The sequence below is a fragment of the Nomia melanderi genome, chromosome 14 (genome assembly GCF_051020985.1).
Source record: "Nomia melanderi isolate GNS246 chromosome 14, iyNomMela1, whole genome shotgun sequence".
Taxonomy (NCBI): domain Eukaryota; kingdom Metazoa; phylum Arthropoda; class Insecta; order Hymenoptera; family Halictidae; genus Nomia; species Nomia melanderi.
In genome coordinates, this window is record NC_135012.1 from 6,429,964 (window position 1) to 6,454,547 (window position 24,584).

Sequence of the window (24,584 nt, forward strand, 5' to 3'; positions counted from 1 at the left end):
GAAGTGTGCTCATGTTATATATAGTTTCGTAGATAATGGAAACTCTGTCTGACGCGAGTCGCGGTAAGTAGAAACGGCGATCCATGATCAGACCAGCGGTTTCTATTGAGCTACGAGCGAATATCAGAGACATTTTGGAACACTATTACCTTAGGAATAAAGCATCCCATGAAGATATCTTGTATATTATTTACTCATTTTTGTAATCAATATTATAATAATAACATCGTCCTTGATTCGAACTCCATCGATTTCGTGAAAGTCTCGAGCTGACAGAGAAACACGACGCGAAATATATTCTATCGAGAATAGAACCTCGATAAAGCAGTTGAACTAGCGACACAACGAAATAGGATATTAAAAATAAAATTTCTACGAAGCTCTTCCAGCGATAGGATAGACTGACGCGAAACGAAAGCCAACAACGTCCGAACGGGAAATCGAAGTCGCGATAAGATCCACCGTGTTCCTCGAGTGATGCTTGAAAAATTGATCGAACCGGAAAGCGATATCGAAAGGGGGAGAGAAACTCGAACGCGCACGGTAACGGGCGGACGCTGGGTTCGGTTCCGTGCGTAATGAACCACGTCGCAGAAAGTAAAAATAGAACGAGCTCTAGGAAAAGAAGTTAAATCATTCGACACGTGGTCGAAATTATTCGAAGAACGACGTTTAACCGGGAATTCCCCGTTACTCGACAATTTAATGCCCTCTCGTCTGGAAATGTTGAAAAAAAGAAACACATACACACATTCATCCGAGATGGAACTCTCGGAACGAAATAACGAAAAGCGGCGGATCCCGGCAGATTATTCATGAATTCGATATGAACGCGCGCTTATTCGCAGTTCGTTAGCCGATCCTTCGTTACGCCGTGTTAATCTCGTAACGCATCGATCCCGAGTCTATGGAAAGGTCACGTTGAACGCACTATTGGCATTTCGCGAGCCCGGTGATACACTTCGTCGCCCCACGAGCGGGCGAACCGCCTCCATCGCGTCGAACGATGAAAAATACGCGCGCCTGCGAACCGTGAGTTACGAAGATTTCTCTCGTCGAATATTTGTAAACAGCGAGCCGTCGTTGGAACGATCGGTTATTTAATTTGTAGCTGTAAGACGAAACTGAAATCGAACTAAAATTAAATCGCGCGCTTGTGAAAGCTCGTTGAACGCTTGGAGAACGAATGTCGTCATTCCGGAGGCATCGAACTTTCATATTTAAAATAGACAGTGGAGAGCATATGATTGAATTATTCAAATAACGAGAGATTAGTACATAGTTTTCTGTTTCTCCGGCGTTGGGAAGTTGTATGTATAATTCAGATTGCTCCGTTGGAAGTTCGGAATATTTTAACAGCTCCTTTATTGACGAGGGATTAAGACGCACGTATTTGATAAAGGCACCGACACAGTACGTGTATATTATTACATAATGCAAAAATACGATGTCGTGTGGCGACAGCCGAGGAAAATCGCGAAAATGCAATGGTCATTTAACACGAAACGTGCTGGCGCTTTATAATAACCTATTTCTACTGTAACGAGTCGAATAATTGGTTATAAGATTGCATTATAAGAGGCAAATAAGTTGGACGATAATTCTTAGTGGATAAACAGAATGAAAGACAGAAATTGAAAGACCGACCAATCGAACAATATAAGAATTGATATAGGTTAATTAAGGTTAAATCGAAAGATGTCGAATTTTAAATGAAATTTTCACAATAGAACTACCGAGCAATAAGGCTATTTATAATTTGTTATCAAAATTATGAAAGCAGATTTCTGGAGATTTTAAGAGCTTCCTATTGCTGCACTTGCACAAATGCAGGAATTTATTTTGGAATTTCTCACGGAAGCACCTTTATCACAGTAATAGCGAAATAAGAATCTTGAAATCGGTAATTTTGATTCGTCCGGTAGTTCTAGTATTAATACCGGTTATTGGATCGGTCGCGGTACTTTAGTACTCAGTGCTAATACCGTGATTATTAATTTTCCTCGACCTTATAGCTCAATTCTCTTGACGAAACGCAATATGTGCGCCGTCCATTAATCACCGTATAATTAGCGTAACGAGCTACTTTGCGGAACAATGGCGATAGTGGTTTTTGCTTCGCGAACGGGGAAAAAGAACGAAGAAAGCGCGAGTAGCGCGAAACAACAACAAACCGGTGAGAGTATTTGATAATAAATATCCGTGGCGGAGCTTTGAATTCAGTGATCGACGAGTGTTTGTTATTAATGACTTCCAAACGATATTTCCGACGATATCTCTCGTTTTCTCGGTGCTCGTTGCACGCCGCCGAAATACGTCCGCGACCTGGCCTAAAAAATTCTGCTCGCCGCGCGTGCGTCACGTCGTTAATCACGCGAAGACGCTGGCGGAGGAGGGTCGGCGCCGCTACGCGCGAGCGAGGAACTTTCGCGCGTCTCTTTGTTAAGCTCTCACCGCATAATAACGAGAGTGACCCGCAGTGAAGATTTCTGGATTAATTAAACAAATATCAATCTTATTCGTTACATATAGGTCTGAGTTTAATCGAAGCAAGGCAGTATTTCGTTGTTATCAGTACCTTATGTACAAAGTTGGTAAACGTGCATTTAAGATGAACAAACAAATTTTTGTGGATTCATAGAAATTATTAATGGTGACATAATAAGAATTCGAAGACACGAAACGTTGTCACGTCAAAGAAATGATGCGATATTTAAGGGTGGACGTCACTTGGAGACATCTTAAATATAGGCAACCTATAAGAATTTTGTTAATAACTGTTAATTGAAAACTTTTGATTTTTCTTCGGTATATAACTGACATTTTGTTTCATATTCATATCTTTTCTAAGCCAAACTGTTACAAAATGACGCAGTTATTCGCTTTTCTTTATCTTTGGGTGTTACAGTTCTTCGCAACAGAGTCCGTCAACAATGGATGTTCTACGAACAGGACTACCGAAGCTAACGAGTAACTACGTCATTTTGTAACATTTTGACTTAGAAAAAATATAAATATACAGCAGAAGGCTCACAGCATACACTCTGAAAAAATCAGAGGTTTTTAATTAAAAGTTTTTAACCGAAAATTTCTCTAGGTGGAGTCCACCCTTAAACGAACCACTGTTCCCAAATCCTATTGCTCTATCTTTTGATGCAAATACGGACAGAAATAAGTGGATACCAAGCTCCGGTCGCCGTTGAAGTCGAACGTGACGTACCAACAAATACGCCACCCGAGATTCATAGACGACATGCGATTGTACCGTTTCGTTTCAAAGTCCGTCGTAAAGCACAATTACCGCCGCGAGCGTATCCGGCTTGAAACGGGACCGCGGATGTGTTTTCAGGCATCTAATACGTAAATATCGGCCGGACAGCGTTCCGCCGGCTATTCCGCGACGAAACACAGAAACCTCGGGTGTACACAAATGAATAATTCGACGGCAGCCTTCCAGAAACAAGCCCGGCGAAGCAGCGCGATCGTTAACCCACAAAACGTGACGCGCCGTTCGAAGAAACCTCGCGAGCCTCTACGAGCCTCTACGAGGAACGATGATCCCGTTGCGCGCGAAAACACGAATGAGAAACGGGAATGTAACTTTAATGCAACGATAATAAATAAAGGAAGTTAACTGCGGCGCTGATCTCTCCCGCGTAATGGAATTTTAAATAGAAACCGACGAGCGAGCGTCTCCTTCCAGCGCGCGTCCGCTGAAAATTCTCTCTTCTGATAGCTTCATCGGAATCCCGGAAGTCGACGCGAAAAGACGTTCAAATTTCATCGGTATTCCGTATCACACGCGTCCGCTCGCCGGGAGAAGTTAAAAAACAAACGGGTTCAATTCACGTAAATAGATTCGAAAATAACGAACGAATTTCTCGAGTTCCATTCCAGCGACTCCCACGCAGGAAATGGAGATATACTGCACCGTCTTCGTTGATTTACTCCGTTTTTCAACTTCCATCGCGGTGCCCGCGACAGAGGGACGATCGCCGCGAGCTGAACGAGTCGGAATCGTTTCCGTCTCGAAAGAAATTCAAAGAACGACCGCTTTTCACGTCGGTACGCGACTGCGTTGGATGGAATTACCATGTTTCCGCGTGCTTTCGAGGAGAACGGGTCGCGGGTCGAGCGCGGCGGGACGCGCCGAGAAGAATATTACCGTCGCCGAGGCAGCCGCGAACTGACCGAAGAAAAAGGAAACGATCGACGGGAAAAGTCCCGGGTATGAAAAGCTCAAGGGAACGGCCTCGTTATTTCGCTGCGAGCGGGTAAGCGTGAGACCGAATTAATTAAAAAACGGAACAGCCTCGAGAGCCACGACGCCGACGTCGCGACTCGGCGCGGCGCGGCGCGCCAAGCTCGAGAGGAGCAACCTTAATTGTGATCCGTGACTGCGGATCCGATTTTGCGGTTCTATCGTCCGACCACTCCGCGAACGCGGGAAGAAGAAAAACAACTTCGTCTCAGCGTTTGTACCCGCCGACGACTGACACAACGGCTTTCAACGGTATTAATTCGAGCGAGTCCCGCGCGAGCGGACCCGCCGCAGAAAAGAGCGTATCGGGTAAATTAATTCCATTCGTATCCGCTTTTAGCGCGCGCGACACCGGCTGCCTTTGACGTCTCATTAAATTACGTCTCTCCCACGTGATTATTATTGTCCCCTCGTGCGCGCGCCTTGTCCCGCGGACGTTCCTCGCGAAATTATCTCCAATAGGGAAACGCCGTCCTCTTTTTGTCTCCGGCATTCTTGGATCGAAATAATCTATTTCCACGCGAACCTTCGACCATTTAGATTAGCGCATTCTCGAACGAGCGTATTTCGGGAGAACGTCCACTAAAATCAAGTTTGGTACATAAATTGATCGACGTCATTCGTGTGTTCCCAGATTTAGAGTGTTATTGTGTCGATGTTTTGTGGAAGGATCGAAGACAATCGGTAAATTACAGCTTTTTAAGGGACCTGTTGAGGAATGATTTATTATAGGAGACAGTCGCTCAGAGTACGGGTTTCTGTTCGAAATGGGAAACGTGTCTTTGCCTCTTTCTGCTCCCTGTTATTTTCAGCTGTATTCTTCGGACGTGTAAATCATCGAGGAAATCGGTGACAAATCCGTGGATGGGGAATCGTAACCCTAACTCAGTCAGCCAGGGGCCGAGCCGAGCGACGCGAAGTGGTTATACGGTTCCGAAAATAAGAAACCCGGAGAGATCAAAGAATTCGAGTGCATCGAGCGGCGCGTTTCCGAGCGGGTTATGGCTGCTTCAGAATGCATACACGCGCGCTGAAAATAGCGCGGATGCGAGCGACGCCGCGCGGATCCGATGCACACACGACTGTTCATCCACTTCGCCGCGGCGGCCGCGTGTCGATTCCAGTCGATAAACGATGTTGTTACGACGAAGAACTGATCGCCTCTTGTTACCGAGACGCGCGGGTTTAGATCTGTTCAGATGACAACAGCTCCACCGTTCTCTCCATTTCCATGGAAAGGTACAGGGAGTTTCGAGTAAAAATTAGGAAGTTCGACGATATGCTTGTTCCTCGATAATCAATAAATTCTCCTTTCAGTGTTTAAAAAAATGTTGCCCGTTCCGCACTACATATTTTCTAGGAAACCGTCCAACTATCGTCGATGATGAATGTCCAACTCCGCGAAAGTGGAACGCGGGAATCGATGGAATACTGAAAACCATTTTTCCAGCGGCAGACGAAATCCAAATATCACCCGGGAAGAAAAGGACAGCTCGTATCTTGGCGATCTGCACCGGACGGCGTATACGGTCAGAGATGAATTAATAAAGACAATCGGGCAAACTTTATCCTCCGCTAAATAATTCCAGTTCCATGCATCGGGTATTACCAGCGGCGATGCACGTGTGACGGGCATTGTTCGATTCGATCGACCCGATCGAGTGGCCGATTGTCGGCGATACGAGGGCAATTGATTACCGTGGAACGTGTTGCCCGACGTAGTTCCCGCTTCCGACGAAACGAACGAGCTTCGATCGTGTCGGTTCCCTCTGCGCCATAATCGCGGCTCGTCCAAGTAGGCCGTGTCGATAACCGCGCGCCGTTAGTACCATTACGCGAAATATCGAAGGGAGAATGGGAGTTTAGGCGACGCGGCGCGGCGCGGCACGGCAGATCGATCGCGGCGAAAGTGAAGCGGGGGACAACTTCGTTCCGCGGGAGATCGTGACACGGGCCCCGGGTGGAAGTTCGAGAGGATCGTCGTCGGAGAGTGTCTCGTCGAATCGAGACTCTCTCGGGGATCGACATTGTCCCGCGGAATCATCGACGAACTTCGTGTCCCCGACACGGCAAACACTTGATTAACTCGATGGCCGGCTACTTCTGTAGGCTGTTGGCTCCGGGGAGGGGCCTGTGTTTGCCATTGATCGCATAATTCACGCTCGGAAATTTCTGATAGAATAAGGAAGAACTTGCGCATCGAGCAGAGTTCGATAGGGGGACCTGTGGATCGTCGAAGAACAAACATCGAACGGGAAAATGTTTTTTGTAAAGTAGATCACGAAAAGGAACGTTCCTAAATGAAGTACTTGGTTTCTCCGTTACAATACGCGAGGATGAAGATAGCTTTCTATGAATCGAGAAGATATCGCGAGCTGACTGAGATCGTCATCACGTAGGTGCACATGTTTTATTGTGCGAGCCACTCGAGAGGTTGCAAAGGCAAGAGCAGGCGGTGGGCCTTAATTAATGCGGTAAACATCTTAATCAACTACTAAGAATACCTCTGCCGTGAGAGCACCCTTCAGCGGCTTGGCTTGTGGCCCTCCGTTCTCCAGCAAGAGACTCTTCGTACTACCACCCTTGACCCTGACGCTGCTCCATCTCTGTCGCGGCACATCGGTCACCCTTTCGCTCCTGTCCCCCTCCTTCAGGGAGCCGCCTTTGACGCGTAGCGCGCCCAGCACCGTCGGCGTCACCGGGACCTCCAGTTGCCCCAAGAGATGCTCCGACATCGCTCGAGGGGACTTTATGCAGGTCATCGTCGTCGGGGCGAGCGTGTTTGCCGAGGACACCGACTTCACCAGCAGATCCTTGCCCTCCTTCGTCCAGGACGCGATCTTCCTGTCCAGGGACAAGGTAGTGGGCGCGGAGGCAGGATTTCCGAGCGACGGGTCGACGCCGAGAGTCTCTTTCCCCTCGCGAACCTCGTCCGGGATGTCCTCGATCGGTGATCTGACCGTGGACGAGCTGGACGAGGTGTTCTCCCGGAGACCAAGCAAACGATCACCGGCCAGAAAATGCTCCCTCGCCGAAGAGGCAGCTCCTATCCTTTTTCTAGCCCCGAATTTCGTTAACCTGTTCCTGCAGACTGTCAAGGGAGTCTTAGTCCCTTCGATCAGAGCGTCCCTTTCCTCCGAAGACAGCTCACTTTCCTCTTGGAAGTCCGACGAGGTGCTGTCGCTGATTCGGCTAGTGAAGCTTCGGCCCACGGAGGTGGCAGCTTCTTTCCTGTGGAACTCCAACGAGACGTTCTCGATCGGCCGGCGCGATAGGCCCGGCAGATCGCGGTCGTAGGACGACGAACTGGTCGAAGTCGTTCCAGCCTCCGTGAACACCCTGGCAGTGCCGTTCGCGGATGCGGACTTCGCCAGGAAGCCCCACTTCCGCCTGGAGTCCTGCTGCGCTCGCACCTTATCGGCCTCGGTCAGAGCCCAGCTAGCTGCCGGCTGGTCTCGGTGTCTTAAGGGTTGCGGAGAACAGCACTCGGACGAGGTCCTGCCGTCAGCGACAGCCGCGACGGCGACGTTCGATTCTTCCTTGACGGATCGACCGCCCTCGTCCGAGACGCTAGACTCCGCGACACTCGAGTCCGGCTGTTTGGCTGACACCGGCCTCAGCGGGATCTGCTTCCTCCTTATCACCACCGGAGGCGGCAGACGATTGGTCGGCCGGCCAGCTGTCTCCAATTGACCTTTAACCGATCTCAGTGCTATCTGCTCTTCCCTCGAGGACAATCCCGGAGGCTGGGACTTGGACAGTTTTTCCTTGAACAGCTGAATTTTGGCGGAGTTGCTCGCTCACCTATTCAGACACACACCACACACATGCACCTCTGGTTCCCCTCACTGCTATCCCAGTTTGCTCTTCTAGCAGCTTCACGCGCGAATCGCTGCTGGTAATTTGGATATTTTCTTTTCTTCCTTTAGATCACAGAGAGGATTGATTGTATTTGGTAGAGTTGATCGTGTATAGGGGGTCGCTGGTATCTAGCCGTTTCCCGTGAGTAAATACAAAAAGTGTTTTTTCTTCTTCTTCTAGACTAATACTTCGACGTTTTGAAAGACAGTTGGGCACACAGTTCTTGGCCGTCGGTGTTCGAACTCGACGACGATTTATGTTCGGTCTTTTTTATTTTAATTATTCTTTTCCTCTTTTCGTCGCTGAGAACTCTCGATCGTCCGATCTCCGTTCGCTCTCGTTTCAACTTAATATTTTATTACGTGAATGTACGTTTACACGGGACCACGTGGATCCCGCCGGTTTGTGCTCGAAGTTTCGTGCGCGTTAGTGTCGTGTGCGGTTTTCAAATTCGGAAAATGTGCGCGTTTACACACACGGTGGTTGCTTACTTGGTTAACTCGCTTAACGGTATAATTACTTTGCGACGGTGTCTTCCTTTCCTCTTCTTCTTTCTCTTCTTCTTCTTCTTCTTCGTCTTCTTCTTCTTCTTCTTCTTCTTCTTCTTCTTCTTCTTCTTCTTCTTCTTTTGGTTGGTTCGTTTTATCCTACTAGGGTTAAGTCGCGTAAAAATTCCGTGGTTTCCCCGTAGTCGTCGCGGCGTACCGTGGTCACGGGGTTCTTCGCTGCTGGATCATTGGACAGGCGTGCGTTCGCGCTCGGCAAGGAGTCGTTCGTTTCGGTTGTGCTTTCTCTTCAAAACATCGGTATATAAAATGTAAAAGGGTCGTTGACTTAAAACTTAACTCTTAATTTCCGCCGCGCGTCGAACCAAACGGATACGACCGGCCCGGTTTATCGATAATTAATTTAATTAGTAATTAGTAATACGTAATGGATGGAACACGACGACAGTCTCAGTCGGGATTATGTGACTTTCTCAAGTATGTCAGTCTCGTTCACGATTTTCCTTCTGCTCCGCTTCTACTCTCCCTTTCTCCCTCTCTGTTCCTCTTCCTTCGTCTATCTCTCTCTCTCTCACCCTCCCTCTCTCCCTTTCTCTCTCTTGATCGCAACGTTCACCTTATCCCTCTCTCTTTGTTCCTCTCCCGGCTTCTCCGTCCCTCTCCCCACTCCAGCACCCCCGATTCAGCTTGCTCCCGTCTTTCAGGGAAATATTGCGCAATGCGCAAGCACGGTATCGCGGAAAAGACAAAAAGCTGGAAAAAAACAAAAGGGGGGGCCTCTCCCTCTTTCACCCCCTCTTCCTCTCTCTCACTCCCTCTCTCCCTCCCTCTCTCTCTTTCTCTCTTTCTCTCTCTTCCGTTTCCTCTCCAGTCCCTTCCCTTTGTTCCTCGTCTTCCGCTTCCTCGGTCTCAGTCGTCCTCCTTTTCCGCGTCCTCCTCTCCGCCCGTCCGTCGTCCGCTGGGACGACAACGCGACGGGAAAACGGCGAGCGGCTCCTTTCGCTCTCGGCCCCGGACAAACACGACCCGCCGGAGACGCGTTCGTTTCACGGCACCCCCGTGTGTTCCGTTCGAAGCGCGGGTCCGCTGCGAGCTAGCGAGCCTTCTACGGATTTGGCACGACAATCTAATACTGAGGGATCCTCGAGCGATGCGCGCGGTCTCATCGTAACGATGTCCGTCCCTCGGCGTTCCTCTCCCTGTTCCACTCCGGCACGTCAACGCAGCACACTTCTCGCCGCGTCCCTTCCGACCGACGAAACGATCTGTCGCGCTCCCGGCGGCCTTGCTCCCCGCGACGGAAGCGGCAACGCGTTTTCCTCGCGCGAGTCCAAGGCTAACGAAATCCAACGGAACAACCGACGACGATCGATCCACCTCCGGACGAGACGAAACTTCCCGCCTCCTCTCTCGTCGGCTCCAGTGTATCCGCGCGGCGGGGATGCTCGGCTCCCGTCGACGACGAATCTCCGCGGGGATGGAATCGCGAACCGATCACAGCACACCGGAACGATCGTGGATGTCGCGCGTCGTCGCGACGCGACGTATTCGTCCCGTGCTACGGCCTCGTGTCACTCGCTGCATTTTTCGTTCACTTCGCGCGCCACGAGGGCCATCGGCAGCTGTAGCCCCTCTCGATCCTCGATCTTTCGATACCCGAAACCCCGCGTTAACCCCTTCAAGCTGCTGAACCCGTTGACTGGACGGACGACGCGGGAACGAGGACGAGCGAGTCCATATCGTAGCCCGGTATAAACAAGAAGGCAGGAGGAAGCGGTCAAGCGGCCTGTAGAAACGATTACCAAGCACACCGAGCTGGTCCGCTCGACTCTTCACAGCCTCGGAGATACTCCTGACGTATTCACGCACGCACAATCGGTCACCGTGTATACCGCGAGAGGTACGCGCCTTTGTCCGTGCTCGACCTCAACGGACGTCGTGATGATCCCGTACGCGGCAGCAGCAGGGTAGTAGTTCGTGCTCCGTCCGGTTCTCGACGAGTTCCTCCATTCACGCAGGGAGCGTTCACGGTGCGCGGACTGTTCTCGAGTGGAAAGCGGGTTAAGGGAGGGCCGAGGGACCGATGCCACGGGCGCGTCCACGGCTCCAGCTTGTCTGGACGTCCGTTCCGACCGACATATTCCGGCCACTGCGAGAGAGGATCCTCGGCTCCCGGTGGCAATCACGAGCGAGCCCTCTTTTCGATCGAACGAAGAGAAACACAGCGGCGAGCGAGCGAACAGCGATCGCTCTCCTTCTCTCGCGGCGTCTCTCCTGTCGCAGATCGTGCTGCGTCCGTTTGGTTGCGCCGCTCTCTCTCTCTCTCTCTCTCTCTCTCTCTCTCTCTCTCTCTCTCCCACCCTCTCTCACTCTCTCTCTCTCTCTCTCTCTCTCTCGTCCCGGTCCACCGCCAGTCGTCGTGTGTCGTCACACAGCGTCGGTTTCTGATGCTCGCCCCGTGCCGCTGACACCGCCACCCGCCACCACCGTGCCGGACACCAGCGTCGAGTCTCGCCGAGCCACCCGACACCGGCGCGACCCACCTGTGCTCACGCTTATTGATTCGCGGCAGCGCCGACGAACGAGCGGGCTAGCGAGCGAGCGAGCGAGAGCCCACCGACGACGGAGAGCACCCGTTATTGCGCCTGTGCGCCCGAACGGAGAGATTCTGCGCGAGCGGCCACGCCACCCGCCGCCAACCCGCCTCTCTGACATTCGCGGCTGCTGCACATTGTGCAGTCGCGCGGCTCGCTCTCCCCCGATCGTTCTTTCTCTTTTCTCCTGTCGTTCCCTTCTTTCTTTTATCTTTTCTCTTCTCAGTTATTCCTTGCTCGCCACTGTCCCTCCCCCTGCAGCCTCCTCCTTCGCCCACACAGCGCTCTTCTGGTCGTCTTCCGCGTCTTCCCCCTTAACACGACTTTTCCCACGGTCTGGCCTAGATTTCTTTACTGTTCCGTTCCCCTTTTTTTCTTTCTCTCCTCCCTGGACCGGAGGAGGACTTGAGACATCCTCGCGGCCATCTGCGCCGCTGACTTTATTTTACAAGCTCCTCCTCGAGCCCCCGGGCCCCTTGTTGTTGTACCGTGCCGACGAATTGAAAATTTTCGCCGAGGGATTCGAGAATCTCTCTTTTCCTCTCTCTCCTCCTTTCTTTCTCTTTTTTTTTTTATTGTTTGCTGCTCGCCGTGAATGCCGGGGAGCGGGTTAATTTTTAGCTGATCTCCTGCCATTGTCGCGGCGTTTATTGTTCCCCGGGACAAAGCGTTCGAAAACGACTTGGAAACTCGAGCGAACCCTCGGGCCCTCTTGTCGTTGCTTTACGCGATGAATTTGAGATTTCGTTTCCGACGAATTCGTTTTTTCGGTGTTCCAGTTTCGCGGCTCGAGGGCCGGAGCGCATGAGGATCATTTCGAAGTCGGGAGTTCTGGTTGTTGCGACTCTCGTTGTCGCCGCTCGTAACGAATTGCCGGGCTCGCCGAGAGGATTCAGCGAAGTTTTAATGGTCTCGTCGCAGTGTACGGATTGAGATCGCTGGTGGATCTTCGGCTGACCCATTTTCATGGTTGCCGACCGCGAGACCTTCGAAAACCACTTCAAGATCGAATTTTCACCGGGAACATGACGCGGAACGCAATAACTAGACGACTCCGGATTCCGTAGTCGTTCATCCGCACCGTTTTTACGGCGACTCCTATTTTTCAACGGGCTTCAAGCGTTTCCTTCGAACGGAGCACTTCTTGGGCCAAGAGTCTGGCCTAGATTTTTTCCTACGTACCTGAGAAGATCGTCGCGATACGTGCTCCAAAATTTCACGTCCCCTAAGCCAGGGATTTCGTTCCGCGTTCTCTAGTGTGACTTTTTGTCGCTCGAAGAGAGAGAAAGGGTCTACTATGCGCTTCTTCATCCGGGAAGGTGCTCCGGGCGGTACTGTCGGTGGAACAAATATAGCGGGGCTCTCGTAAAACGAGCGACGCGGTAAACAGGGCCGCTTCTGGGTGTTCAACCGGAGCAATTCGGGTCGAATTTGATTGCTTGTCAATCGCTGACTCTTGTATTCTTTAATAGCGAGTTCGATGATTTATTGCTTCTAAGATTAGACCAAATGGAAAATCAATTTTAAATCAAGCTACTAGCGCACATGAGATACTTCAAACTTATAGTCATTCCTTCAAGATATTCAAGCCTATGTCCTCGATTAATGCTTCTCAACGTTTAAAATATTTCTGTTAATACCTTCATTACATACAAAGAAGTCAATTTTCAGACACGTTATTCTTCTAACTCCAGCTAAAACCAATTCGGACATACACTCCGCGCTGCTCCCGAACGAAAGCCTCTCAACAGTCAAAACATTTCTCCCTCTCACGAAAGAGAACGCGGTAATCTTATCAAGCAGAGTACAGTTTCTCAGCGCATTGTTCGTACAGAAAGAAATCGCGGGAGCCGGCTGGCACGAGCGTCGACGCGAATCCACAGTTTTGAGGTGTCGGGTTTAATCCTCTTCCCCGGCTGCACTTTGGCCGACTGCGTTTTTCATTGACGCCGGTCGGGGATCCACCGAGCCATCCATTGTATTGCAATCGATCCCTTTAATCGGCACGAGATGCGCCGTGTAATAGCCACTATTCCGGAACGTCGATCTCCTTCCCGTCCCACATCCGTTCCTCACCCTTTCCCCGTTCATCTCATTCAGCCATTCGACAAACGATCCCGTCCCGGACGCTCGAGAGCGAAAGCACCGCATCAACTTATTTCCTGCGCTTTGTGCAGCTCGCTCTCTCTCTCCCTCTCTCTCTCTCTCTCTTTCAGCCCGCGAAAGACACTTGTTCGCTGCGCATAGCGTAAACGTGTCACGGTTTCGTCCCCGAATTCGCTCTTCACGTTTTCGCTCTTTGTTCCTGTCATTAATTCTTCTTTCATCAAAACCGATGCGCACGACAGTCGTCCTAAGAGAGATGTTTCAGTCGGTATTCCCTTGCGAAACGTCGACACGCCCTACGGCGGAATTAATTAAACACTAGTTATTTATAACGACGCTGTCGCAGCTCGATATCTAGGTCGAGATAAGTTCGGTGCTAACCATATTGCCAATTACGCGGCTATGAAAATTCCGAGCATTGTCGGTGAGTATGGGGTTGAATACGTGATCGTCGGGATCGATACCTTACACGTGTACATTACTGTAACCGCTTGAAAACCGACTTGAAACTGTACGAACTTCGCGAAAAATATTTTCTTCGCCGACGTCGAGCGCACGGACGTATTTCCCTTCGCTCTCCTTTCGCGAAACAGAAAAGAAGAAACCTCTAAATTGTGGAATATGTAAAGCATTCCATTCCGAAGAATGTAGAAAAGCAACGGTAAACATCCCAGCCGTGAATGGCCTCAATTCCGTCGTCCTTTTCTTCCTCCTCCCGTCCAACTTTCCGACAAACGATACGTGTCCTGGATGCAGTGTCGATGTCACGTGCCAACTTCCGCCCCCAGCTTCCGCTTCCTATCGAGCGGGCCGGTCTTCTGATATTCAGGCTTTACTTGCGCGCCACGTTGATCCCATTATCTCCCTTTTTTGCCCCCGCGGTTCCACATTATTCACGAACTTTCCACCGCGGTTCATCATTTTCATAGCTCATACATGGTATCAAGCCACGGAAAAATATATTTGTATCGTGTTCAATGTATAACGAACGGGCTCGGAAACTTTCCTACAGCGTTTTCGAGACTCTCCGTACACTAAATGAAAATGAGGATCCCGGAAATTCCATCCTGGGTTCTGCGACGCCTCGTCGCCTCGAACCCTTAGAGGCTATCGTGGGTGAAATTTCATCGCAGGCTTTCGTTTCAATATTAGTAGAAGACCTAACGAAAGAACACTAATTTTTGCCACTTATTTGAAGAACTGCTCGCGATAACATTCTTATGAAGCACGTTGATTTCTTCATATATCTTATTGTAAATGTAACAATGATAGGTTTAACGTGATCTTTTTCGTCGTAGTTTTTTATGATTAAACCTTAATTGTTCCTATCGTATTCCTTTTTTAACCCTTCCGTCATGACCGTTAGTATCTCTTAAAAGAGCTTCAGCGAATGGCTAGGTCTAAATGAAAATACAGAATGAAAAACAGTGTGCCGGGAAAGCGTCTGCTTCTCTTAATCGCGTCGCGATTGCTTTTTCATCTCTTGCCCAATAACGTAATCGCGGAACGGCGACCCAATTCCCTCTATCTTTCGTTCGTTAACCCGATAAAAGTCCCCGGGTAACGCAATCATCATCCAGGCAGGAATTCGAGTGACCAGATTCTATTTGATTTCCTATCTGCTGCTTTCGATGGTTGGTTTAATTGTGCGACGGGAATATCGTGGACGCGAGATGGAAATGAATCTCGTTTCGATGGAAATCTCCCCGCGAGCCCTGGCTCGAATCCGATCAGAGATATTTGCGATCCGGCAGATACAGTTCTGAAAACTTTCGAAAAGAACGCGGGTTTTTCCGGGAAGATTACACGAATGTTTGGTTTAGCTCGGAAGCTTGAATGGTGAGTACCGCTGGCTCAATAAAGATTTCCGGGACATTTGCTTTCAAACTCTTGCCCGTCAAGTCTCGTTGACTCTGTTCGCGAACAGTATTATGATATTTGCGGGACACTCCAGTATTAGATTTCCCTAGAAACCTTCTCCTGGAGAGCTACTCGTCGACGAGCACCAACGACGAGATACGAAAATCTGTCGGTGATTTGCATTAGCGGAAGACGAAATCCTGTCAAGTATTTAAAGGATCGAGGAAAGAATGGTTTCATTGATCGTGCATCACGATAGAATGTTCGATTGTTCGTTGTATTTTCTGACAAGAGTTACAGTCGAACAATACCACCGCGATTTCCGTTTCTCCATGGTACAACAGCGTCGATAGCTGATTAAATAAGATCGATACATTTTAATTGCAAATTACCCGTTGCCAATTAAATTGAATCGCCGGGAACACCGGCGGACCTATCGATGTTCGCATCGTCGCCGCTGCAAACCCATAAATCTCGATGTAGGTCAGCCGTGGGTGTTCTCACCAGAATATAGGCGACGTAGAAACATCTACGACCCAATTCGTCGGCGGAGGAACCGAATAAGACTTGTTTCGGAATTCTGAATGCTGAGTAAACACGATTGTTCAAGTTCTCCGAGTGACTTCAAAGAAGATCCGAGTTCTTAGAGGCTTTCGCGGGTTTCGCAAACATCAGGGCTGGAATCGTGAGATTTCCCTTGTCTGAGAACGCTAGAAACAATTCGCGGGTTCCGCCAGAAGGAGTCCAAGAGTCTCGAAACCGTCGTTGCGAGCGTTACAAGTTTCCCCTTTGCTGCATGACACGCTCAAGCAGTTTGTGCACGGCTGGGAGCATCCACGAAAGACCTCGTGCTCGCGGCGGCATGTAACGCAACGAATGCACTCGCGGAGAGCGAGAATAAGAAACTCTTGTGTACAATCCTGCCGCGTTGCGCGCCACTCCCGGTGAATGTTAAGTGATAAAGTTCGCGCGGAATTAACGAGGTTCCCTCCTGTTAACGCGAGGTTTTTTAATGACATTTGTCATGGAAATATATTCAGCCGCGGTTTCCGGAGGGAACGAGCCGCGGGTCAGCCATGAAAACTTGACACCGGACTTCGTTAAATAAAATGGAAAATCCATTTCGCTATTCGTGGATAATCACACTTCAAGACAACTGACTGTATTAAAAGAATCCTCGTTCTCGAAATTAATTCATTCCAACGATCAATTAAGTTTCAGATCTAAGAAGTTCAATCACTTCTAAGGTAACTAAGTGTAATCTCAGTCAGATTTTGTCGGTTAATCTATTTTCAGTGAACACGATTAACTAGATCCTTCACGGATAGTTCGATAAACAATCAAATTTATCCTGTCATCCATAAATAATGTCTCGTGACAGTCGCAAAAGAAAACGATTCTCATTCCTTTGCTGTTCAGGTGTCCGAATCTTTAATTTCAAGGGCCACGTCTTCGAAGACAATTCAAGTGACATTTCAATAGATTCAGTTGCTTGACACATGGAATTTTCGTGAAATTCGCTCGAGCGGATTTTCAATGTAGTGGCTCACCTGCTCAGCCCGCGGCTTGGCCTTCTCATCCTGCTCCTTGGCGAGGTCCTCGACGAGATCGTGGAGGAGCCGGATGTCCTGGGGGCTGGGGGAGTCAACCCTGCCAGCCCCCACGCTCATCGCACTATGGGGCGCCAGTTCACACGAGTCAGCAGCGTCGACCTCGGAATCCGCCTCGCTGTCCGCCTCCCAATGGTCTTTGCCGGACCACTCCTGGTCACTGTCGGTCACCCTTTCGTCGTCATCGCTCATTTAGGGCATTCAGGCGCGGCGTTCATGCGAATCAGAGCGAATCCCTCGACGCACGAATGTTCTTCAGCAATATCGTTCGCCGAATGTATTTTTAGAACAGTTCCTCACCGTTCCCTCTTTCTCTCTTCTCTCTTATCTTAAAATCGTGAAAAAGCGTGGAACATCTCCGTGGATACTGAGAAATTCAGTCTTCTGTTCTTAGTCGACGAGGTAGTTCGAGCACTTCGTTGGAACACGCGTGCCTCCTCTACTCGACGAAACTCTTAATTGACTTCGTGTTGCGCGCAGGAATTAGTCTAGTAGCTCCATTTCCGTGGAGGCAATTCCGAAAACGCGGGACAAGCTGTCGAGGACTTGATCCGCGAAGCCTGTTAGGAATCCTGCGCGTGGATGCTGCGAGGTTTCCGGTCCGCAATTATTGTCAACTTGAGCAGTGATCGTGTAGGATGCTGGAGCCAGAGGCAAGCGTCGCGATGGCGCGTTTTATTGCCAAGGTGAAGTGTTCCTGGTATCGATATTCCCTTCGAGGACCTACGTTCTCTTTGCGAGTGTCACTGAACAGTTTCTGCTGCCATCGTTACACTGAAATTCCCCCGAAAAACCAGCGGTTCAGAACACCGATCCTCGAGTATGAGAAAAGACGTCGAGGTCGTTTCTTCTCGTGAGAAAAAACTGTTGCACACAGACGAAGCTCGACGCGACAAATAATCCGGGGATCGACTGTCGAACCTCGCGTCTATCGAATTTCCCGCGGCGATGCCCGGCGTCCGGTATTCCCGCGAACGTTTGCGCTCGGAGCGAGGAGACGCGCGCCACAGCACACGCACGCGGATCAGCTCGATTCTGCGCGAATCGGCCGCCACATGAAAACCTGACCTAAGCTGCGAAATAATGTAGCGCGCCGCGGTCGGAGGAGGCTTAGGCCGCTTTCACAAGGCTGTGTATGTAGCGTGATACGCTTGGGAAAGGAAATTGTGATGCTTATTGAAAGTTTCAGCTGATTATGATCATGTTTGTGTCTGAACGAAACGTTGAATTAATACTAGTACTACTGAATATTTAATACGACTGATATTTTATACTTATAAAAATTCTAAAAATAGATTATTTTCAATTTCTTCGGATATCATAGTATTCAAGTGCTGTTTATTTTCGACATCTTTTTGAATATTCAATGCTTTTAAGGTATCAATCATTACGAAAAAAGGAACTCAGTTCTATTGTTAACTTGCGTAGACATGAAAGCGGTACAATGCAAGTGTCCTCCAAAGAAGGAAATACTAAATATACTAATCACTTAAGAATAATTACTAATGATTTCGTATTAGAGTTTTTTCGTTACACTCTCATCTGCTACATTTGCTAAATATTTTTGTTCTCGACCTTTCTAACCGCTTTTAAGCAGTTTGTCGGCTCTCATCGATAACCATAGCCAACGTTGTAATTAAGAGACGAATAATTGATAGAAAAATACCGATACGTTTACTTCTCCGCTGTGTATCCTACACGCGTATCGCTATTATGTGTATCGTCGTGTGAAAGCGGCCTAACGCGTGCCACCTGCGGCCGGCCGCATGGAATAAGCCTATGGCAGAACCCGGTGCCTTACAACGAGCCGCGACACAAGGACGTCAGTCATTGATCACCACGCAGTGGCTATGACCTTCGCCGGCCTACCTCGTGGAAATCGAACAGCGATTTCCAACCACAAATGAGAAACACCTCGTGAATTACTCACGACTAGGTATCGACTCGATCGGTCGACGGAAACGGAAGACACGCAGACTGTTCTTTTGGAGGGTGTTTCTAACGAACGAGTGGAAAAGATGTAGTTCGAACTGGGAAGTCGACACTGGTTACTTTCTGACCTTTGGAAAATTCGTCGTGGCAGTATACGTAGGGAATGACGATTTTTTCGATTCGAAGATTCTAAAGTGTCAGTTGATATACTTTGAAAATTGTATTGCGAGAATCTCGGGTACGAATCGCATTCTATTGTTTACTGAATCTGTGTTTTCGTTTGGTTATTGTGATCTTAATTCGACCTGATTTGTTGTTTTTAAATAGATACTTGGAATACAGAGAAATGCGAGCATGACTTACTTCCTCGAGTTATTATAACGTTATCTGTAAATACTGATTGATCGTGTCGTTTAATTAAGGAGGGCCAAGAGAATAAAGCGACGGTGATTACTATTTTCGAACTGCTGTCAATCTGTTCCTGCCTTGTTTGAGAGACGCAAATACCATCACTCATTGTGTTTCATTGTGTCCGAGTATTAATAGGCCGGAAGGACAATGGAGTATTCCTGTTAGGGGGACACAATGGTCAACGCGTTTCTAATTGTACACCATACGATTGAAGCGGAGAGTCCGCGAGTTATTGACTCGGGAAATTTATGTCGTGCAGCTGACGGGAAAGAATCGCTAATGGGAAACCCATTAATTAAGGGCCGGCCGATTTATTTATTCCCGATAATACCGATTTATCCGCGCGACGCCGATAAATCACTTTAAACAACGAGCGACAACGGGGAACAATAAATTTCTCTTTCGATCCACGTACATATCAGTTTCCATCGGAAAGGATCCCGTGGAAGCGGAAAGAATAAATTTCTCAAGTAACCGCGAACGATTTTGATCGAACGGTCCCCGCGTCGGTGGTTCCACGGTCCGGCGCGAGATCGATTTTCGGACAATTCGGGCCGTCCTTATGCGATTTTATGCGAGCCGCAATAATTCAACGGCGAGGCTGGTTTATTTCGCACCAGCGTGCCGCCTCGAACCGGGGAATTCGCGACGACCGCGCATTTAATCTCCGCAAATAAAGTGTCCTGTCACCCTCGTAATCTTCCGCCGCATATTTCTGTCTCGTATACAGGAATTACACCGAACACAAAGCCGCGGCGTTCACAGGAAAATATGCGAAACGCCTCTCGAACGGAGCAGCTACGTAATTTCACTTGAAGACGTCAAACTTTCACATTACTTTTCGGGAAGGCAACGAAACACTATTGACGCTACAACGCGGAATGGAAGAACCGTTGAGCACAGACTCTCAACGAAGGACAGAGAAGACGAGGAATACTCTAAAGTAAAGATGGAATTACAAAACACTGTTCGATAATGACGAAAGGAAAGAATATTCACTGGAACATTTAGGAATGAAGCTCGTGAAAATGACTTTGTCCCAGTGCCGACTTCCCACCATGAGATCCACCTATCCGAACGACTCGGATAGCTGCGGCGAACTGATGACCACGACTATCGACTCGTCACTGCCAGATCTGTCACAGCGGCAACCGATCCAGGTGCGGTTCCTTATGTAAGGAACGCCAGCCGGGAGAGCGTCATCCCGTGGCGCTACAGCGACGCGAGGTTCACGAAGAAGCGGAAGAGATCGGGAAACATTTCCCTCCACCCACCCATGCGCGACTGGGGCTTCGGTTACCAAGGTGTCTTCTGGGTCAGAAAATATTTTGGCAGGTGGCCCACGGGATTCCGGGATGCAGGCCATTGATTTTGTCGACGAAAGGAAAGTGGACCCTCTCTACCGGACGCATTTGGCACCGTGTGCACCCTGCGTCCCCCGCTGCATTATGCGCTCTTCCCTTGCTGCGGAACACGCCGGGGAAACGCGGCAGCCTACTTAGCGCCTTCATTAGAACGAAACGAGCGGAAACCTTGTCCGGTCGCCCGTTTCCTTCGGTGTCCTACATTCCTGATGTCTTCCGGGGGCCGTGGGCGCGGCCATTTTAAAGCCGGCTCTAGAGTCCGATGCTGGGCACTACTGCCAGATTAAGACGGATTGAAGAATTTTTGGAATTTTAGAATATAAGAGTAGGGTGCTTCGATGTCTCATATATACGTGTTACTGAATTTTCGCGGTATTTTGTATGCTAATTATAATATGATTCTATAACGTCAATTTAGGAGGGTGAACAAATAAAAGTTTCATGATGTCTAAGGGATAAGGGAAGTATAAGTATTGTCCTTTGTAACATGTGCAAATCAGATGTTCGAATATCCTGCTTCCGAGAGAAGAAAGAAGACAGGCCTGACATGTCCCACATTCGTACTACTGAAAGTCTACGGAAGGTCGAAGAAATGGCAGATAACAGTGTTACAGTTTCATAGGAAACTCGGCGCGCTACTTTCTCAGAGCGTAACGACTATAATGGTGTCTTCCGAGGAGACAAGGGCAACTTCCAGAGAAGCGACGCGCACAGGAAGGTCGTCCGTTTTCAAAGAGCCGATTACGATACACGGTCGATACGCTATCGCTTCGACGAGCATACCGCACAGTCACCGACAACTTTACACGCGGCTATTGATTCCTAATGTCAGCTGTGGGATGTAACTGGTAGTACTCCTTCGCGCCAGATAAACCGGAAGAGGCCCGCCCACGCGAAGGAGAAGCTCGCGAGCGAGGGGGACGCGGAAGAAGATTACCGCCATTTCGGTTCAGCGTGGTGACGCGTTGTTCGCAACGCAGCGGCTCGCGGAGCACGTGGGGGGTGAGAGTAACGGCACGCGAGCGGGCACGAGCGCTCGCGGGCTGTTCCACGTCCGGAATCGCGGTGAAAAAATCGATGGGAATGAAATGAGAAACCTCGGTTCACCCGGTCGCTGCGGTTTGCTTCAGCAATTCTTACGGAATCCCCGGAGAACACGTGGCGTTCAAGGATGCTGGCAGTCCTCAAGGTTGCACCGCGTCAGACCTATTCGGGTCCACGTTCACGTCACGTTCACACCTTGCCGCGATCACTGTCCAGCGTGATGTACCCGTTTCCCTCCGCCTACTCGCGTCACTCTCACCCCTTTCACGCGTTTACCGTGACCGAATCGACCGAGGATCACGACTCACCCCTGCCGTGACCTATCCCAAGCCGATATCGAATGGCAGCCCGCGGTCGAGCGAGATCTCGCCTCGCCAGAGAATGGATGCGTCCGTTGCCTTCCAGCACGACCGACAACAATCCCTTTACCCTCCTTCGAGAGCGTCATCGATCAACGATCACTGGGGCGGCCGCGATCCTCCGCCGTTTCCAGCCTCATCCCGACCCGCCCCCTCCTCTGTGGGACACCCTAATCCTTCATCAGTGATCTAAATCCCTTGCGGCCGTTCCGCGCGCCTCCTCCGTTCCCGAGCGACGTCGAGCGTCGCCGCGATTTATCGTTCACCGTTCCGCGGCCCCGTTCACGCGCGCCCCGTCGTCCTCTTCAGTCTTATTCACCGTTTACATGTGCTCTGTGCTCCTTCGGGGACGATGTGGACGGAGTGGCGACGGTGCAACCTGCCGGGCAGGACGGGGGATACTGCGACACTGACGGTAGCGCCTTCTGTCGGTGAGCCACCGCCAGCCAACCCCTCTCCGCAAACTGTGCAACCTCTGTCTCCCTCTTCCGGCATTCCGGCCGCTCCTCTTTCTGTCTCCGTTTCTCGTACTACGCTGGCTAGCTGCGGGATCAAGTTCAATATGTAGATACTGGCGAATGCGAGTCAATCCCGATGGAGCCCCGTTCCCGTACAAGGAACAACGTTTCGTTTATTACACTTGGTAATGTGTTTCCGAACTGGGTATTGCAGAGGTCGAGTTCGGGCGAGACCGCCCGAAACTATTTGAATCTATTTCCGTGCATTTGTTTTACGATAACTTTCGTTCGGTGGTTCGTATGCTGTTCTTTTCTAGGAAGATTCAGCTGATCTTACGTTTCCGCGAGTTTCAAGGGTCACTCTTTGTACGCAGAATTAGCCTATTCTTCCGCGACGCCGGAAATTCGGTTGAAAGTTTCTTCATTAAGCCATTCTCCGTCCTTCACCGTGCAGTCCCCGCACCTTTCCCTTTGATTCTGTTTTCCCAGGCTTGCGACACTTCGCCGCCGATTCGAGTAAGTGGACGGCGTCCTTTTTTCTCTATTCCACCCCTTTGTTCTTCCGCCGTCCCCTCCCTCGACCCAGAATACCCGATACTTTTCGCTTCGATTTTCTTCCTCGTTCGCCATAAGCTTTTCCCAGTTTCACCCCTCCCACTTGTCCCGCTTCCTCCACACCAACGGATGCACCACTTTTCCCTCTCCCCGAATTCAACGTCGAGAGATCTTCCAGCGGATCCGCGAATTAAGGAATTATGGAACCGCGCACACGCGCGGTCCCGGGTAATTATCGAGCCTTACGGCTCGAAAAATCCGTTCCCGTTCCTTTCACGCGGGAAACGGGGGATTCACGGGAACAATTGGATGTTTTCCGCGGTCGGCGGGGGATATCCAATGTCAGACACGATTGTTACCGTCGACAATGGGCGAGCGTTTAATTCACCGTAATAGTTTCCGCGACGTCGTCGCAATATTGTTTGAGACGGGGTTGAAAAAACAGGCGCGGTATCGGTTATCGATATCGGCGGCTTCGGGTCCGCCCGACGTAAATAGCTTTAGCGACGACGATGAGCTCCGCCGATTGAACGTCGCCGCGAGGGAAAGCCTCCGGTAACTCGTCTAAATGCAATTCGGTCCTGGCCCGTCCGCTTTTGTCAAGAAAACGTCGGTGGGGCCTGAACGACGCGCGATTAAAACGAAGTTATCGACGAACAACGCGGCCGCCAGCAATTTCATCGACACGCCGACCCATAAAAATCTCAAGTTCGCCGTTTAACCGCTAACTCGCCTTCATCCGATGTATTATCGGCGGGATTCGTTCCGAAGCGCGGAACGTCTCGCGTACGCGGGCAAGATCGTGCCACGAAGACCTAAACAAGTCACTTTTGCGGCTTTAAAGAACCTAAAGCTTACGTGCATCGCGCGGTTATAATATACGAGAGCCCCGACGCTGAAATTTTTACGACGCTTCCGCCGTCCGGCGGTTACCCGCGGCTCATCAATTTTTCCCTCGGACTCCATCTTTGTATTAAAAGTTTCGCAACTACGGCCGTATCGATTCCAGCGGATTGTCACTTTGTTTCTTATGCAGGAACTTTCAAAGACTCTGTCTCCCGGTCAGTAAGAAAATCACTGTGTACTCGTTCGGCGGAACGTTCTGCAAACATTTTCTCTGGCCGGATCGATAGTTGTTTTCAATTGTTGCACGCGAAATTATCCGGCAAACATGTTCGTCACGTCCGGGCAGCGCGGAGGAGTTCCGGAGACATTCGACGCTGCGCCGAGCCGGGGTTTGCCGCGACATCGAAGCTATTTCAAACAAGAAAATTGTTTAAAGGCCGCCGTTCCTTAAGCAGGAACGATCGAGTGGCTCTCTTCGATTTAGTTCACCCTCGAACGTCGAGAAAAGCAACAGCGAGAGATCTAGAGAGAGAGAGAGAGAGAGAGAGAGAGAAACTGTGCAAAGTATAAGTGGACACTTGATCTCCGACGAGACCTTTGTAGGAATTTTTATTCGGCGTGGAGAGTCAACGTCTCTTTGTCACCGACTCTCGTCGTCGGACGAGGGTCATAAATTATCCGACGTGGTCGACGAGTTTTGGGATGCTGCCACGGAATACACCTTCTATCGATTCCCACTGTGTATTATATATTTCCACGCTCTAGACTTCTAACAGATTCATCGAGGTGCCTCGCCGAGAACGAATGTCTGAATAGA

The 24,584-nt window shown here is 49.8% G+C and overlaps 1 protein-coding gene across 16 annotated transcripts in view; it reads right to left on the reverse strand.

The window, feature by feature from the left end:
• Positions 1-24,584, reverse strand: part of sei (potassium voltage-gated channel seizure) — a 142,403-nt gene that overhangs the window by 42,198 nt on the left and 75,621 nt on the right. Inside the window, exon 1 of one of the 16 annotated variants that reach the window (XM_076373844.1) lies at positions 6,766-8,053. The exons of the other annotated variants lie outside the window; for them this stretch is intronic. Within the exon in view, the coding sequence (XP_076229959.1) occupies positions 6,766-7,023 (258 nt within the window). The 5' untranslated portion in view covers positions 7,024-8,053. Of the gene's footprint in view, positions 1-6,765; positions 8,054-24,584 lie in introns of those variants that run through there. 16 annotated transcript variants of the gene reach the window in all.